We start from the raw sequence: 17,739 nt of genomic DNA, 5'->3' as shown, positions 1-17,739 counted from the left end.
TTCATCACATTTCTAAATTGTGATTAGTGGGTGGCAGAGAGGATTTGGGTAGTTAGGAAATGAGCCACGCACCATAAAATACTTGACCTCTGATCCACTGTAATAGCCATATTTGTGTCTGGTCTGATTCAGTTTCCAGTCAGTGGTGACCCACAAAATGATGATGGTGAAGCAACCAGTCAACACATTGTTACAGGGTTCTCCTTCACTTAATTTCAATTTCCAGGAGAAGCAGCCAGGTCCATGTCATTCCCATGAGATTTTTTTTTAATCAATCTTTTCGTATTTAGCCGATGATCATATTTATACATCCTCATCAAGTGTTCATTCTGTGTTGAATGCATTTTAAACTCGAATCTGCATGGTCAAACATTTAATAAAAACATTTTAAACTGTGACTTTTTTTCTTATACAGATTGACAACAAGAATACACAATCTACGTTTACTCTAGAACACTATCAGGTAAATTCTACAACTTGAGATCTTGCCAATAAAAGTGCCATTATCTGGGAAGTCATTTAATCATTGAACTATGCCAAACTGACTGCTAATTTATTTTGGACTTTTGAAGAGCAGTTCATCCCATGGATTCCAGACTTAGTCAACTAGCTTCTTAATTTTTAATCCAGCTCCATGTTACTAAAAGGAAGTGGTACAGATAAACAAAAATTCTAAAGAAGGGTCACTGGATTCAATATATTAACTCTGTTTTCTCCACAGATGCTGCCACCCCCGTTGGGTTTCTCCATCAATTTCTGTTTTTGTTTGCTGATTGGAAATGCAGGCTACTCTTATTATAGTAAAACTGTTCACATATCAAGATGTCAGGCTTTACTCCTGTAAGATTTAACTGCGAATCACTTGGCTTACATGAGTGGATTTGTAAGCCTGGAACTGGTGAGAGAGGAAAGGCCACTACTGAGGGAAAGGCCACTACTGAGTTGTTTTATGATATAAGTTGAAATGTTGAAAGGAACACAGGGATTGAAGAATGCTATTTAGCTCCTCAAGGCTGTCAACTCCAACTGATTTGCAATCTTTGCCCCCTTTCGTCATAAAAAAAATCTGCTGATCTTCAGTTTAAAAATGAATGTGGGCTAATTAAGATTGAGGTAGAAGTACATTTCTTCACTCTAAAGGTGGTGTAGCTTTGGAATCCTCTACCCAGAGGCCTGTGGAGGCTCAGTCATTGAGTATATTAAATGAAAAAATCGATCATATATGAAAGATATCAAGGTAAATGAGGATCATAGAAATGGTGTGGAACAGGCCCTTCAGCCCAACAAGTCCACAACTGACCCTCCGAAGAATAACCCACCCTAATGCATTCCTCTACCCTTTTACTCTACATTTACGCCTGACTAATGCACCTAACCTACACATCCCTGAACATTATGGATAATTTAGTTTGGCCAATTCACCTAACCTGCACATCTTTGGACTGTGGGAGGAAACCGGAGCACCTGGAGGAAACCCACGCAGACACAGGGAAAGTTCCACACAGATGGTTACCCAAGGCTGGAATCGAACCCTAGCACTGTGAGGCAGCAGTGCTAACCAGTGAGCCACCGTGCCATTCAATGGAAAATAGTGTTCAGATAGAAGATAGCAAAGCATTCTCGGAAGACCAAATGGCCCAATTCCACTCTTTTGACAACATAAATGAATGGGCAAAACGACATCAATGGAATATTTCCTCCTTAAAGTGGAGTGGAGTAGACAGCAAGGTATAGATTAGCCCCTCAAATGGAAATAACATTAACCAAGAATGATCTAAACTAATAAAAGGCACAGACAAAACTTTAAAATTACCATGGATTTCCAAAATGCAGACTTAAATCAAAAATTCCTGGATCTTTAGTTCAGGGGGAGAAAAAAAGCAAAGATTACACAAGACAACATGTAACCACCAACGAATAAAAGTACATTCAAAACAGATCACAAAGAGTAAATACTTAGATCAGTGAAAGTAGCCTGTGTGACTTTCATTCTCTCTTTTTCTTTCTCTCTCTCACTCTCTGTTTCCTTTGTTCGAAGTTTTAAAAATTACTGCCAATTGTTTTATGCAATCACAATGAAATGTGCCATCAGGTGGAAATGGCTTCTCAGTTCTTTGTGCCCATCTCACCCATTTGTAGAAAAAGTCATATTTTTGGAATCAGTTCCCCATCCTATTGACAGCTGTCTCTCTCTCACACACACGTTATCACAATCATTCAATAATTCAAACTGGACGTCTTTTAATTCATATATAAAAATTTACCAAATTGCCCAGTTAACACAAAGAATTTACCAAAATGTCCAGTTTATCTGAAGAGCCTCTAAACACTATATATCATTTTCCTGATCAGATATTCTCTCACACATAGTTGGAGTATCCTTTCCAACTACATTGAGGGACTGTCCCATTGTACCTTATGATTCCTTGCTCTACACTAAACAAATTTCAACCGGAAATTTCAATAAAATGGAGTGAGAAATTTACCAAGACTGCTCTCCTTTTTCTCTAATCTTATGAGCTCAACCGGCCATATCCGAAGGAGTCAGCTCTTTAAACCAAATCCGTCAGGTAGTGGGGAACACTTCCTTGACCGGGGTCCCCAGTCCCAATTCTTTATTTCAGGAACAAGACAGAATAGCCAATGTCACCCCGTAGCAACCTCGGGGGAAAAAAATAGCATCATACCTTATTCTTCCGGTCCAAGCAGTTCAGTCGATCCCTTCAAAGTACAAGTCTCACTCGGCGAGGAGCAGATTGTCTGTTCGGACACAAGGAATACCTAAGGGGCCCCCACCACTGCGTTGTGTCTGATTCAAACCTTCGACCACTTACTCAGCCTGGAGAAACGTTCCCTTTGTTGGGAGAGCAGAGTCACAACATCAAAATGTTAACTCAGAAATTCTCGGACCCATGTAAGTTACAAAAAACACACTTTATTGTAATTAAGCCGCCGAGAGATCAATAGTCAATAATTCAGAGTATCAATCATAGGTATCCCTGAATAAGTTAATAATAGATATCTAATTCTTAGTAGTACATAGTAAAGTAAATAGATATGTAATTCTTTGTCATTTATACCCTTAATGTGCGTAATTATCTCGTTTTTGTCCAGTTCCCACAATGTAGTGTTTCTTGTTTTAATTAAGTTCCAATTAGATAATTAATACATTTAGTGATGTTTCACATAGGTTAAACAAAGCCATTAATGTGGTATCATTTATGTCACTGCAGATAATACCTAAGTAACAATCAGTATTGCAGTCATTATGTTATAGCAACTGCTTGGGAAACAGACAGATACTTGATTATACCAAGATTCATGCATTCCCTTATTCCATTCTCATGGTCACTGTGCTTAGCCATTTTAAAAGGCAAGTTATTATTACAAAATAGAGACTTACAAAATGGAGGATTTTAGCTATTATTTCCCCAATACTTTATCAAAGAAAATGTTTCCTCCATGATCTATAAATACGACTTCAAAATCTCACGAATGGTCAGAGACTACCTTCCACTCATTTGCATTATTATTTCAACCATAACGCACGTCATTTCTATCCCTCTTCCAATTCTCCTCTCCTCTCTTCCAAGAAACTAGATGGTACAAATTTTCACTTGTAAATATGAATAGATACCTGATACTTGTAATCACCAAATGTTTGTTCTGGCCTTCATCCAACTCTTGTCTTCACCTCAATGTCGTGTATGCTCCATAGACACCATCCTCCTCCACCTTTTGTCCATACAGGTTAGCATGGTAAACCACCAGGATATTCACATGATCTTCCCTGCTCTGGGTCCAACTCTGACAGCATTTCAAGACTTTGGAGCTCAGGGTCAGCTAGGGCTTGCATGTTTATGCTAAGCTACTTTGTACACAGAGACAAATGCATACCATGCTTTTAAGGAAGCATCTTATGGTCCTTAGATTGATTTCTTAGCGTCAGTTGCAGACTTGGTTCATGCTTACTTGAAAGCCACTATCCTGTGTGGTTTACACTGCTTTTTAGCACAGGCGGTAAGATAGGCAATTTGTCACAATGGGGAACATTGAATATTCAAAGGGCTGGCCATGTCATTGTTCTACATAAGTAACACACCTACATCATTTGCCAACCATTTACATGAAAAACGCATTGCATGTGCTTCAACTAAAAGTCAAAAGGGAGCAATCCTTAGCGAAGTCATTCGGGGTGCCACCAGAGCTAGTCAAAAGGCTCATCTGATTTCCAAGCTGGGAAGTTGGTTAGACCAATTCAGGCACTTGTTCTTACTAGAGTCTGAGGAATTATGTCCTTGCAAAACAAGGATTGGACCATAATCAGTCTGACAGATCAAGTGCGAGGAATTATAAATGCATTAGTCAAGATGCAATGGAGACATCAATCCAGGGCTGAGCCATACTTGTGTCATAGAGACATACAGCAGGGAAACAGACCCTTCAGTCCAACCAATCTATGCTGAACATAATCTCAAACAAAACTAAGTGGGCCATGATCCTGGCTGTTTGCTAAATAATGGGCAGGGGCTTATCTGGGAGAAGTCTGTGGAGTCCAGGAAAGTGAGCATCTCAGTTCTGGGGATGGGATTCAATCAGCTGAGCAGCTAAGGAAATGACTACAGTGAAAGAGGGCAATTTGATATAGACCAATGGCACATCTTGGACTATAGGAGGGGGCAGACAACTTCAAGAGGGGCTTCTCATGGAGTATTATGGCTCTGGAGATGGTGTAGGCCTAAAGGGCAGTTGACAAGGTCATAGGCTCTGGGGGTAAATTGGTAACAGTAGTTGTGTAAAGGGGCTAAATGGAAATTAACAGGGAGGCTGAAATGTCAAAGAGGCCACAAGGACAGCAGCACAGAAGGAAACATTTTGTGGATGGGGCAGTCATCTTGCATTTCATACCAAGCCTGCAAGTCACTCACAAGCATAGACTTGAAATTTTTGCCATCCTCCATCTAACGTTAACTACATAATCATGAGACAAAGTAGCTAGCATCACATTAAAAGTGAACAGAGTCAGTTATTTTTTCTTCAGGGGCAGAGTAAAATTGTTTGAATTTGAATACCTGTTTGGGACAATTGGAGTTATCATACATTCATTGATCAAATATTGTCACCCATTTTCAAATTGCCCTTCTTCAAGAAATAATTTATTGTCGAAGAATGCAACATGACTAATTATAGTCTAAAGTAATCACAACCTTTACATTGTACACGCAAGTTGCTTTCATGTCACACTGGCTAAAGTAATTAATCAAACAGGCTAACTTAGAAGTGTCAACTGGGCATCACATTTGTGACACTAATTCCATAAATATTACTGGAAAAGAACACATGCCACATTTACATTCTAAATTGTAGAGGTGCAAGGACATGGTCTGTGAGGTACAGGAATGCCTTTTACTGGGGAGGGGTCTGTCATGACTTGCTATCTATGCAGAGGCAGAGAAGTGGCATACTTCTGTAAACATATATTTACTTGCGTTCTTAGAAGTCTGCTGTTGCACCTTTATTGCTGTAAGACCTGGAAAAGTCACAATTATTTAAGAGATGAGCAACCTGTTCAGACAACCCAAAGATGAAAGTAGTTGTAGTAGCCAAGAATCACTCATCTGCCACGAGCAATTGATTCCTTAACTGCAGATAGCCATAAATGTCAGGAATTCTTGAACCATAGCATTGACAACTTAAGTCTATGGCACTGGTCATTAATACCTCAGTCAGAGGAAATGTTTCTTCCTGTCTACCTCATTTCTGCCTTTCATAATTTCATACATCTCAATTGTGCCTCCTCTCAATATTCAATGGTGTAAGGAAAACAACCCCAGTCAGTTCAATCTCTCTTCGTAACTGAAATTCTCCAGCCAGGTAATATCCTGATAAATCTCCTCTGCACCCTCTTCAGTGCTATCACAATCTCCCTATATTGTAGATTCCAGAACTGTAAACAATAATTGTATCCTAACCAATGTTTATACAGCTCCAACATAACATTCCTGCTTTTGAACTTTATGCCTCAGCTAATAAAGGTAAGTATTAGGGAGGAGGAGAACTTCTTCAAGGCAGGCATCCTTGCAAGAGGATTCGCAGTAAGGTTGAAATCAACTATGTAAAAACGAGGACTGCAGTTGCTGGAAACCCGAGTCTGGGTTAGAGTGGTGCTGGAAAAGCACAGCAGGTCAGGCAGCATCCAAGGAGCAGGAAAATCAACGTTTCTGGCAAAAGCCCTTCATCAGGAATACAGGCCTATTCCTTTATATATATATGTGCATTTAAATATAACATGTTCCAATGGGCAGTTGAACATATGGATGTAATAATTTACAAGAAACATGGAAGGAAGACATGGATGGAATGCATTTCATCTGCATGCCAGTAATCTGACTGTGCTTATGCAAAAACTGGGCCAGTACATTTGTACATGTGAACTAACTATTCACTGAGTTGATACACCCTATGCGGTGTCCATAGTGCTGTAAAGCGCAGCTACTGTTTGCAGCTCCACATCTTCATCATAGTTAGATGGTAGCCCTTTGCTACTAACTATCAAAACCAAAGATAACATAGGGTTTGTCTAGATGTCTTCAAGTGATATGTCCAGAGGCCTGTTTACAGAGTACAGGTTTCTGTCGGATAGTGCATTGAGAGGTGGAAAGGAGGAAGGGATAGAAATGATGTATTGAATCTTTCAAATGTGAACTCTTATTCATATAGGGATTGGATGTAGACCTTAAGTATTCTGAGGAGCTGTTTGATGAAATTGATGATGATGAAGATGAAGAAAGTACTGAAATGTAAGTACTGAAATTTCATGTACAATGTGTAAATGGACAAGCGCAATTCAAGAGCATCACTCATGATCCAACATGCAGATGCTAAATGTTCAATATTTTTACTGAATTCCTTCAAAGAGTTATCTACTTTTTTTTAAAAAATGGAGAAGGAAAAAGGAAGAAAATGATTGTGGAACACACCATAGTATTTGCATTAGTTTAGCAAGTAAATAGTGACCTGTTCCCTCTAAATAGGGTTCATTTGTCCCTGTAAGCAGAGATATTTTGCTATTTCACAATTCTAGCATTCAGGAGGTCATTTTGAGAAATTTTTGAAAATAGAGTTTATTTGCAGTCACCATATTTCAGCTGTACCATTCTCCTCACTTTTGTTTCTTTTTAGGGAGACACAAACAATATTATGCCTACCGTTTTTGTGTTGGAAAAGAAGAAATAAACATGAGGAAGAAGAAGAGAAGGTATGTTGAAGGTAATCATTTTTGTGGATTGTAAATTTTTGTAAATATTTTTACCAAAACAATTTGTCATTTGTTTGATGTACAGGTAGTTTTCCTATAATGCCTTAGTTACGTTCCAGTGAAATCTTGCTTAATAGAAAATCACTTAACAGAAATAGTGGAGCCTATGGGAAAAGATTGGGGCAGACTGGCAAAAAATATTACTCATGATCGCTCAAAAATCACCCAAAGGTCTAACGCAAAATATAGCATAATCTGAATGCAGGTTCAAATCATTTTTATTAATTAAACAAAAGTAAATTTAACACAGCACATTTTAGAAAATGGAAGGAAGCTGCTCTCTGTACAGTACCTGTATCAGCAGCTGATATTGGTGCATGCACAGAACAACATGAATATTGGCGCTGACCCACACATGCTCAGAATGGCACAGAGACTTTGGCACGGACATGATGCATGCGCAGAACCATGCAGAAACTTCGAAGCGTGTGCAGAATGGCACAGAAACAGGCACAAATGTTGCGCATGCACAGACACAGGTGTATGAGCAGGATGGTTAGAACATTGGCACGTACACAAAAACGGCTTTAGCACATCCGCAGAACGAAATGCGCGAACTGATTCCCACTGGAATTTTGCTATTGCCAATAGAGGTAAGCATTCTCCAAATACCATTCCCTAACTCGGCAGCGACTTTATAGGCAAATCGCTCTGCCGAAATACATGTTATACCAGAACTAGTTGTATGAGTTTTTTGAATAGATATAATTTCAGATATGAGAATTATAGGAACTTGTGAGTTTTGTTTATGATGAGCTGTTCACTATGAGCTTCTCAGAAAGTTGCTGAGTATTGCTGAGAAGTGGTGCATGATGAGTAAGGAAGGTCAGGATCTTCAAATATGCCCTTGATATTTGCTCACTGTACGAAACAGCTGATGAAATTCTTGAAGCCGGTTTTCTGATCCCCCAGCTGTGAACTGGGATTTTTTTGTATTTGAATGGATGATGTATAAAATTTTTATTTTAATCCATTTTTCGCTATTTTTGGAAAATCATACAGTGAAAATATATGGGCTGAAATTGAAATAAAAATGAAATGATCAGCTTGATGGGATTGTATTATTGACTCCCAATAGTGAGAGAGAACTTGAGGAACAAATATGTAGAGAGATCTCAGACGTGTACAAATAATAAGGTTGTAATAGTACGTGATTTTAATTTTCCAAACATTGACTGGGACTACCATAATGTTAAAGGTTTGGATGATGAAAAATTTGTTCAAGAAAAATTTCTTTATCAATATGTTCCCACTAGAGAAGGAGCAAAGTTTGACCTTCTCTTGGGTAATAAGGCTGGGCAAATGACTGAAGTGATAACAGGGGAACACTTTGGGTCCATTGATCATAAATCTGTGTGTTTTAAAATAGTCATGGAAAAGGATAAGCCTTCCATAAACGTTAAAGTTTTAAATTGGACTAAGGCACATTTTAAGAGTATGAGACAAGAACTTTCAAAAGTTGATTGGAGTAGACTGTTTGCAGGTATCAGGACATCTGATAAGTGGGAGGCTTTCAAAGTGTAATAATGAGAGTTCAGAGTCATTATGTTGCTGTTAAAGTGAAAGGTAAGGCTGGTGGGATTAGAGTTTAGATTAGAGTGGTGCTGGAAAAGCACAGGTCAGGCTGCATCCGAGGAGCAGGAAAATCGATGTTTCAGTCAAAAGCCCTTCAGGTTTCCTGATGAAGGGCTTTTGCTCAAAACGTCGATTTTGCTGCTCCTCGGATGCTGCCTGACCTGCTGTGCTTTTCCAGCACTACTCTAATCTAAACTCTGGTTTCCAGCATCTGCAGTCCTCACTTTTGCCTGGTGGGATTCGAGAACAATGGATGAATAAAGATATTGAAGTTCTTGTCAAGAACGAAAAAGAATCGTGTTTGATGTAGACAACTGCTTACAAATGAATCTTGAACAGCATAAAGCGTGTAGGGGCATTCTTAAGAGGGGATCAGGAAGATAGAGCAGAGATATGTGATAGTCTTGGCAGATAAGATTAAGGATAATCAAAAGAGATTATTCAGGTACATTAAAACCAAGAGAGCAACTAGAGAGAGAGTGTTGGGCCTCTTAAAGGTGAACAAGGTCATCTTTATGTTAAACTTCAGGAGATGGGAAGGAGATTAAATGAATATTTCACGTCACTTTTTTTTACTGTGGAGAAAGAAATGGAGGCGAGAGAACTCGGAAATAAATATTGATGTTTTAAAAACAGTTCACATTATACAATAGGAGGTTCTGGAGGTCTTAGAAAGTATAAAGATGGATAAATCTCTGGGACCTGATCATGTGTATCCTAGGGTGTTGTGGGAGATTAGAGAGGAAATTGCGGGGCCCATTGCAGAACTATGAGTAAGGTGCGGGAGACTGGACAGTGCCTAATGTTGTACTTCTTTTAAGGAGGGATGTAAGGAGAAGCCAGGGAACTACAGACCTGTGAGACTGACATTGATGGTGGATACATTGCTGGAGATGATTCTGAAAGATAGAATTTATGTGCATTTGAAGAGGCAAAGAATGATTAGGGATAATCAGCATGGCTTTGTGCGAGAGCAATCATGTCTTACAAACTTGATTGACTTTTTTGTAGAGGTAACCAAGAAAATTGAAGAGGGCAGAGCAGTAGACATTGTTTACTTCGACTTTAGTAAAACCTTTGACAAGGTTTCGCTTGGTAGACTAATTACTTAAATTAGATCACATGAGATTCAGGGTGAGCTTGCCAGTTGAATAGAAAATTAGCTTAATTGCAGGATACAAAGTGTGATGGTGGAGGGTTGTTTTTCGGACTGGAGGCCTGTTACCAGCGGTATTCCACAGGGATCGATGCTGAGTCCACATTTGTCATTTGTATAAATAATTGAGATAACAATATAGAAGACATGGTTTCTAAGTTTGCGGATGACATCAATATTGGTGGGAGAGTGAAAAATGAAGATTATCTAAGATTACAAAGAGATCTTGATCATATGGTGAATGGGTTGACGAGTGGCAGATAGAGTTTAGTTTGGATAAATGCAAGGTATTCCATTTTGGTAAAACAAACAAAGGCAGGACTTACACAATTAAAAATAGTGTATTGGGTAGTGTTGTAGAACAGAGGGACCCAGGGATTCAGCTACATAATTCTTTGAAGTTTGCATCTCAGGTAGATAGGGCGGTTAAGAAGCACACTTGCCTTCATAGCTCACACCTTTTTAGTATTGGAGTTGAGACGTATGTTGAGGTTATACAGAACATTGGTGAGGCCTCTTCTGGAGTGCTGTATACAGTTCTGTTTGCCCTATAGTAAGAGGATATTATTAAGTTGAAGAGGGTTCAGAAAAGATTTGCAAAGGATGTTGCAGGAGGATTTGAGTTTTAAGGAGAGGCTGGATAGGCTGGGACTTCTTTCACTGGAGCATAGGAGGTTAAGAGGTGACCCTACAAAGGCTTATAAAATCATGAGGGGTATAAATACGGTGAATGGGAGGTGTATTTTCCAAAGGATGGTGTGATTTCAAGACTAGGGGTATATATTTAAGATGAGAGAAGAGAGATTTTAAAAAGACATGAGGGGCAATATTTTGAGAGTGGTGCATGTGTGGAATGAACTTCCAGAGGAAGTGGTGAATGTGGGTAGAGTTACAACGTTTAAAAGACATTTGGATAAGTACATCAAAAGAAATGTTTGGTGGAATATGGGCCAACGCAGACTAGTTTAGTTTGGGATTATGGTTGGCACGGACTAGTTGGACCGAAAGATGTTTCTGTACTGTACGACTATGGAACATGCTTTCTATACAGTGGAAAACTGAGTTCATTTTTGTTTATTGCCTTTGCATATTGAGCATAAAATCAATATGAATGCAACAGGGCAAAAGGGCAACTGTAAATGCACATAGCACTGATCTTGTACTCCCTGAGAACTTAGATCTGCAACCTACGTTCATTTTTAAGTTGAGTTTAACCTATTATTGTCAATCGAAGCTTCAGTCCAGAGTCATTTTGCAAATATACTTTAACCTCAGTTCATAATATTGTTCATTTTTGCACATTGGATCTAGGTGCTTTTTGATGAAAGATTAGAAAAACAGGTTTACCTTCATTTTATTTTGTGGGACAAAGTTGTCAGTAAATGGATAGCCATCCCAGTGCTGGGCTTCTGTTCCCCTGTTCTTTGCAATCTGACTTCTATGCATTTGAACACAGCAAAGTTATGGAAGCAATACAGGTTTTTTTTTTTACTTTTATCTGTACGTACAGAACAGATCTCAGCTTTAAATCAAAGGTTATTGTCCATGTAGTTTTCAGTGATGTGGTGCTCTCTACTTTAGTCTAACACGCAGCAGGCCACAGATCCCAAATTTTCTTGCTTGTTTTTATCTTTGTTGCATGTATACGCAGGAGTAAGCCATTCAGACCCTCAAGCTCCAGCATTGTAGATCATGGTTGATCATCTGCTTCAATGCCATACTATCCCCACATTCCTTAATGTAATTAGTAACTGGGAATCAATCAACCTCTTGAGGTTTCAGTCTGTGAGCTTTTAGTCTCCTGTGATAGAGAATTCCAAACATTGCCTTCTGACTGAAGAGGTTCCTCTACGTGAAGAAGATTGATGAGGGCAGAGCAGTGGATGTGACCTTTATGGACTTCAGTAAGGCGTTCAACAAGGTTCCCCTTGGGAGACTGGTTAGCAAGGTTAGATCTAATGAAATACAGGGAGAACTAGCCATTTGGATACAGAACTGGCTCAAAGGTAGAAGACAGAGGGTGGTGGTGGAGAGTTGTTTTTCAGACTGGAGGCCTGTGACCAGTGGAGTTCCACAAGGATCAGTGCTGGGTCCACTACTTTTCGTCATTTATATAAATGATTTGGATGCGAGCATAAGAGATATAGTTAGTTAGTTTGCAGATGACACCAAAATTGGAGATGTAGTGGACAGCGAAGAAGGTTACCTCAGATTACAACTGGATTTGTTCAGATGGGCCAATGGGCTGAAAAGTGGCAGATGGGAGTTTAATTCAGCTAAATGTGAGGTGCTGCATTTTGGGAAAGCAAATCTTAGTAGGACTTATACATTTAATGGTAAGGTCCTGGGAAATATTGCTGAACAAAGAGACCTTGGAGTGCAGGTTCATAGCTCCTTGAAAGTAAAGTCGAGGTAGATAGGAAAGTGAAGATGGTGTTTAGTATGCTTTCCTTTATTGGTCAGAGTATTGAGTACAGGAGTTGGGAGGTCATGTTGTGGCTGTACAGGATATTGGTTTGGCATCTTTTGGAATATTGCATGCAATTCTGGTCTCCTTCCTATCGGAAGGATGTTGTGAAACTTGAAAGGGTTCAAAAAAGATTTATAAGGATGTTGATAGAGTTGGAGGATTTGAGCTATAGGGAGAAGTTGTATAGTTTAGAGCTGTTTTCCCTCGAGCGTCAGAGGCTGATGGGGGTGACCTTATAGAGGTTTACAAAATCATGAGCATGGATAGGATGGGGTGGAGGAGTCCAGAACTAGAGGGCATAGGTTTAGGTTGAGTGGGGCAAGATATAAAAGAGACCTAAGGGGTAACGTTTTCATGCAGAGGTGGTGCGTGTATGGAATGGGCTGCCAGAGGTGTGGTGGAGGCAACATTTAAAAGGCATCTGGATGGGTATATGAATAGGAAGGGTTTGGAGGGATATGGGCCGGGTGCTGGCAGGTGGAACTGGATTGGTATGGGATATCTGGTCGGCATGGACAAGTTAGACCGAAGGGTCTGTTTCTGTGCTGTACATCTCTATGAGTCTACCTCAGTCCTAAATGTGTTGCCTTTTATCTTGAGACTATTTCTCCTAGTTATCGACACCACAATCAGGAGAAACTTCATTTGTGCACCTATTCTGTCAATCGCTTTAAGAATTTTGTAAGTTTCACATTCTTCTAAACTGCAGAAAACAAATGAATAGAATGAGTATTCTTTACTGTCACTATTCAGTGAAAAGTGTGTACTATCGCCATGTCCAGTCTACGCCATGCCCAGTCTATACCATGCCGCCGAGAGTAACCCACTCTGGGTTTCCCAGCCACAGCATGATGCTGAGCGTGTCCAACTCTGGGAAGCCCAGAGCAGGACACTCTCAAAGGTGATGGCCTAATGGTGTTATCACTAGACCATTAATCCAGAAACTCAGCTAATTCTGTCAAATTCTGTCATAAAACCACAGAAATGATAACAGCACAGAACAGGGGGGCATTTGGCCCATATGTCCATGCCAATCCAAACAAAGATGCTCTTTCTAATTCCATCTTCCTGCACGTAGTCCCTAGCTCTGCAGCTTACAGTATCTAAGATTCAGATCCAGGTACTTTTTAAAAGCATTTAGGGTCTTTGCCTCCCTAGTTTGGTTCAGGTACCAAATTCATGGCAGATGGTGAAATTTTAATTCAATAAAAATATCTGTAATTTATCATTTACTAATGACCATGAAACCATTGTTGATTTTTGGAAAAACCCATTTGGTTCATTAATAACCTTCAGGATGCCATTCTCACCTGGTCTGGCCTACATGTGATTCCACATCCAAAGTAATGTGGTTGACTCTTAACTGCCCTCTGGAATGGCCTAGTAGCCACTCAGTTGGAACAATCACTATTAAGTTCAACAAAGAAATGAAATCGGACTGACCACTTGGCATTGACCTAGGCACCAGGAACGACAATGACAAAAACAGCCCTGTCAACCTCACAAAGTCCTCATTACTAACATCTGGGGGCTAATGCCAAAATTGGGAGAGCTATCTCACGGGCTAGTTAAGCAAAAGCTTGACATAATCATACTCACAACATCATGTCTTACAGACAATTCTTCAGGCACCATCATCACCATTCCTGGATATGTCCTGTCCCACCGCGACAACAGCCTAAGACTATAATGATATACTGTAAGGAAGGAGTTGTCTTATGAGACTTCAACATTGACCGCATGAAGTCTCATGGCATCAGGTTAAACATGTGCAAGGAAACCTCCTGCTGATTACAATGTACTGTCCTCCCTTGCCCAATGAATCAATGCTCCTTCCCATTGAACAACACTTGAGGGAAGCACTGAGATGGCAAGGGCACAAAATGTAATTTGATGGGGATTTCAATGTGTGGCTCGACAGCAGTACTATTAATCGAGCTGGTTGGGTCCTAAAGGACTTGGCTCCTAGACTGGGTCTTTGGCAGATGATGAGGGAACTAACAAGAGGGAAAAACATACTTGATCTCATCCTTACCACTCTGCCAGCTGCAGTTGGATCTGTCCATGATATGTGTCGATAAGAGTGACCACTGCACCGCCCTTGTGGAGACGAAATCCCCCCCTTCACATTGAGAATACTCTCCATTGTGATCTGTAGCATTATCACTGTACTAAATGGGACAAACTTCAAACATTTAACAACTCATGGTTGGGCATCCATGAGGCACTGTAGGCCATCAACAGCAGCAGAATTGTACATAACACAATCTGCAGCCGCATAGCCCGGCATATCCACCACTGTATCATTACCATTTGTCAGGGGATCGATGTTGGACCAATGGGAAGTTCAGGAGGGTATGCCAGGAGCAGAACCAGGCATGCCTAAAAATGAGGTGTCAATCTGGTGAAGCTACCAGACAGGACTACTTCGCCGCCAAACAGCATAAGCAGCAAGTGATAGACAGAGCTAAGTAATTTCACAACCAATAGATCTGATCTAAACTCTCCAGTCCTGCCACATCCAGTCATGAATGATAGCAGTCAAATAAATAGGTCACTGGAGGAGGAGGCTCTACAAATATCCCCATCTTCAATGATGGAAGAGCCCAGCAGAGCTGTGCAAGAGACAAGGCTGCAGCATTTGCAGCAATCTTCAGCCAGAAGTGCCAAGTAGATAACTTCAGCCTCCTCCAGTGGTCCCATACCTCACACTTGCCAGTCTCCAGCCAATTTGGTTCATCTCATGTGATATCAAGAAATGGTTAGAGAGGGCAGTCAGTCGGGGCACTGAAAATAGATGTTGGCAAGTTATGTTGCAGTTATACAGGACATTGGTGTGGCTGCACTTGGAGGATTGTGTTTGGATTCGGTCACCTTGTTTTTAAGCTGGAAAGAGTGCAGAAGAAATTTACAAGGATGTTGCCTTCACCCAATGGTGTAAGTTATAGAGAGCAGTTGAACAAACTAGGACTTTTTTTTAAGAGTTTAGGAGACTGAGGGGGTGACCTTACAGAGGCATGAATAGGGTGAATGCACTCAGTCTTTTTCCCAGAGTTGGGGAATTGAGGACTAGAGGGCATCGGTTTTAGGTTAGAAGTGAAAGAATAAAAGGGTGATACACAGATGGAATGAGCTCCCAGCAGAAGCAGCTGAAGTGAGTACATTAACAACATTTAAAAGGCATTTGGACAAATACATGGATAGGAAAGGATTAAAAGGATACAGACCAAGTGCAGGGAAATGGGGTTCGCCTGAACAGACATTTTGGCTCGCATGGTCCAGTTTGGCCAAAGGGCCTGTCTCTCTACTGTAGGACACTATGACCTTGGATACTCAAAGGCTACTGGGCTCTGACAGCATTCCAACAATAGTACAGAAGATTAGTGCTCCAGAACTTATCACTCCCATAACTAAGCTTTTCCAGTACAGTTACAATACTGGCATTTATCTGACAATATGGAAAATTGCCCAGGAATATCCTGTACACAAAAAGCAGGACAAATTTAATCCGTCCAATTACCATCCTACTTAATCATTAGTAAAGTGGTGGAAGGTGGGCGATGGCTCAGTGGTTAGCACTGCTGCTTCACAATAAAATACAATATACTTTTACTTTCACATGTACCCCACTGTAGGAGGACAGTGAAAAAACTTTTACAATGTATACCATTTTATGGTGACATCTTAGGTACAGGTACCTTGGTACAATTCTTGGATGCAACAGAGAAATAAATCTAATTGCATTACTTACAGAGTTGAAAAATAAGTTAAAAATAGGATACCATTAAAGGCTTGACATTGCAGTAAGGTAGGAAATTTCAAATAGACATTACAGTGTAAGATCTGAGTACAAGGCATCTTAACATGGTCTGACCGCCCGCGCCAGACCCCAGTCCAACAGCCGTCCCCACCCTTCACCAAGCCCTGGACTGCTCTGTACCGGCAATCAGCTGCTACAAGGTAAGTGCCAGGAATGCCTCCCCGCGCTGGTCTCTGCCCAAGACTCCCTGCCCTGTATCAGGGCTCACTGCCTGTGCTGTTATGAGGTTCACAGCCGACACACTGTTGTAGGGCTCGCTGCTCGATGTGTTCCAGGGCTGACAGTTCATTTACTGCTCTGGGGACTTGCTTCCAATGTCTGCTACTGCACCAGTATTCACCTCCAGTGCTGAGGGGAGAGCAGAATTAAAAAAGAGAAAATAAAGGAAAAAGAAGGAAAAAGAACAGGCAGAGCACAGGAGCTCCGGCAGGAGCATCCTACTCTGCCACATTTTGCTAGGTCAGCACCAGGGACCCCGGGTTCTATTCCAGCCATGGGCAACTGTCTGTGTGGAGTTTGCATATTGTCCCCATGTCTACATGGGTTTTCTCCAGGTGCTCCAGTTTCTTCCCAAAGATGAGCTGGTTAGGTGGATTGGCAATGCTAAATTGCTCAGTAGTGTCAGTGGGATGCTCTTTGGTGGGTCTATGCAGACATAATTGGCCAAATGGACTCTTTATGCATTCTAGGGATTCAATGAATAGTGCTATCAAGCAGTACCCACTCAACAATACCAGCTTACTGATGCCAACTTTGGGTACTACCTACAAGATACACTGCAAAAATTAACCAAATATCCTTAGAGAGCATCTTCCAAACCTGTGATCACTTCCATCTAGAAGGACAAGGGCAACAGATACATGGGGATACCACCACCTGCAAATTCCTCTCCAAGTTACACACCATCCTGACTTGGAAATATAGCAATGTTCCTTCACTGTTGCTCGGTCAAAATCTTCAAATTCCCTCCTTAACAGTATCCGTCGGTTCTGATATAATGTGATTGTTCTGTTCTTGTGCGATTTCACATTATCAGAAAATTGCACAATAGCAGAATCATTTAAACTAATGGGGCCAGATTCGAGTTAGAACCAATACAGGGAAGGAAAATTCGCATTCTATGAATAACAGTCTAAATTTCTGAATCCATTAAAGCCAAACAGACTGTAGTCCATCTAGCTACAGCACATTAACTGCAGTGGTTCAAGAAGGCAGTTTACCATCACCTTCTCAAGACCACTTAAGGACAGGCAATAAATGTCGGCCAGCCAGGGATGCCCACATCAAGTGAATAAAAAATCAGACCAGTCTCCTCAATCTCAAATCATAGGTCAGCCTCACTAACCCAAGAATCCCTCTTTGGCAAGTATGTCCTTCATCAGGCAAGGGAATGAGAACTG

The 17,739-nt window shown here is 40.6% G+C and overlaps 1 protein-coding gene across 1 annotated transcript in view; it reads left to right on the top strand.

Moving 5' to 3' along the window:
- Positions 1-17,739, top strand: part of LOC140469418 (uncharacterized) — a 72,145-nt gene that overhangs the window by 53,545 nt on the left and 861 nt on the right. Inside the window, exons 10-12 of the mRNA XM_072565920.1 lie at positions 416-463; positions 6,721-6,800; positions 7,183-7,258. Of these exons, the coding sequence (XP_072422021.1) occupies positions 416-463; positions 6,721-6,800; positions 7,183-7,258 (204 nt within the window). The remainder of the gene's footprint in view (positions 1-415; positions 464-6,720; positions 6,801-7,182; positions 7,259-17,739) is intronic.

Source organism: Chiloscyllium punctatum, chromosome 49, assembly GCF_047496795.1.
Source record: "Chiloscyllium punctatum isolate Juve2018m chromosome 49, sChiPun1.3, whole genome shotgun sequence".
Taxonomy (NCBI): Eukaryota; Metazoa; Chordata; class Chondrichthyes; order Orectolobiformes; family Hemiscylliidae; genus Chiloscyllium; species Chiloscyllium punctatum.
Note: the sequence above shows the minus strand (reverse complement) of the source record. Positions and strands in the feature narration are given on the sequence as shown.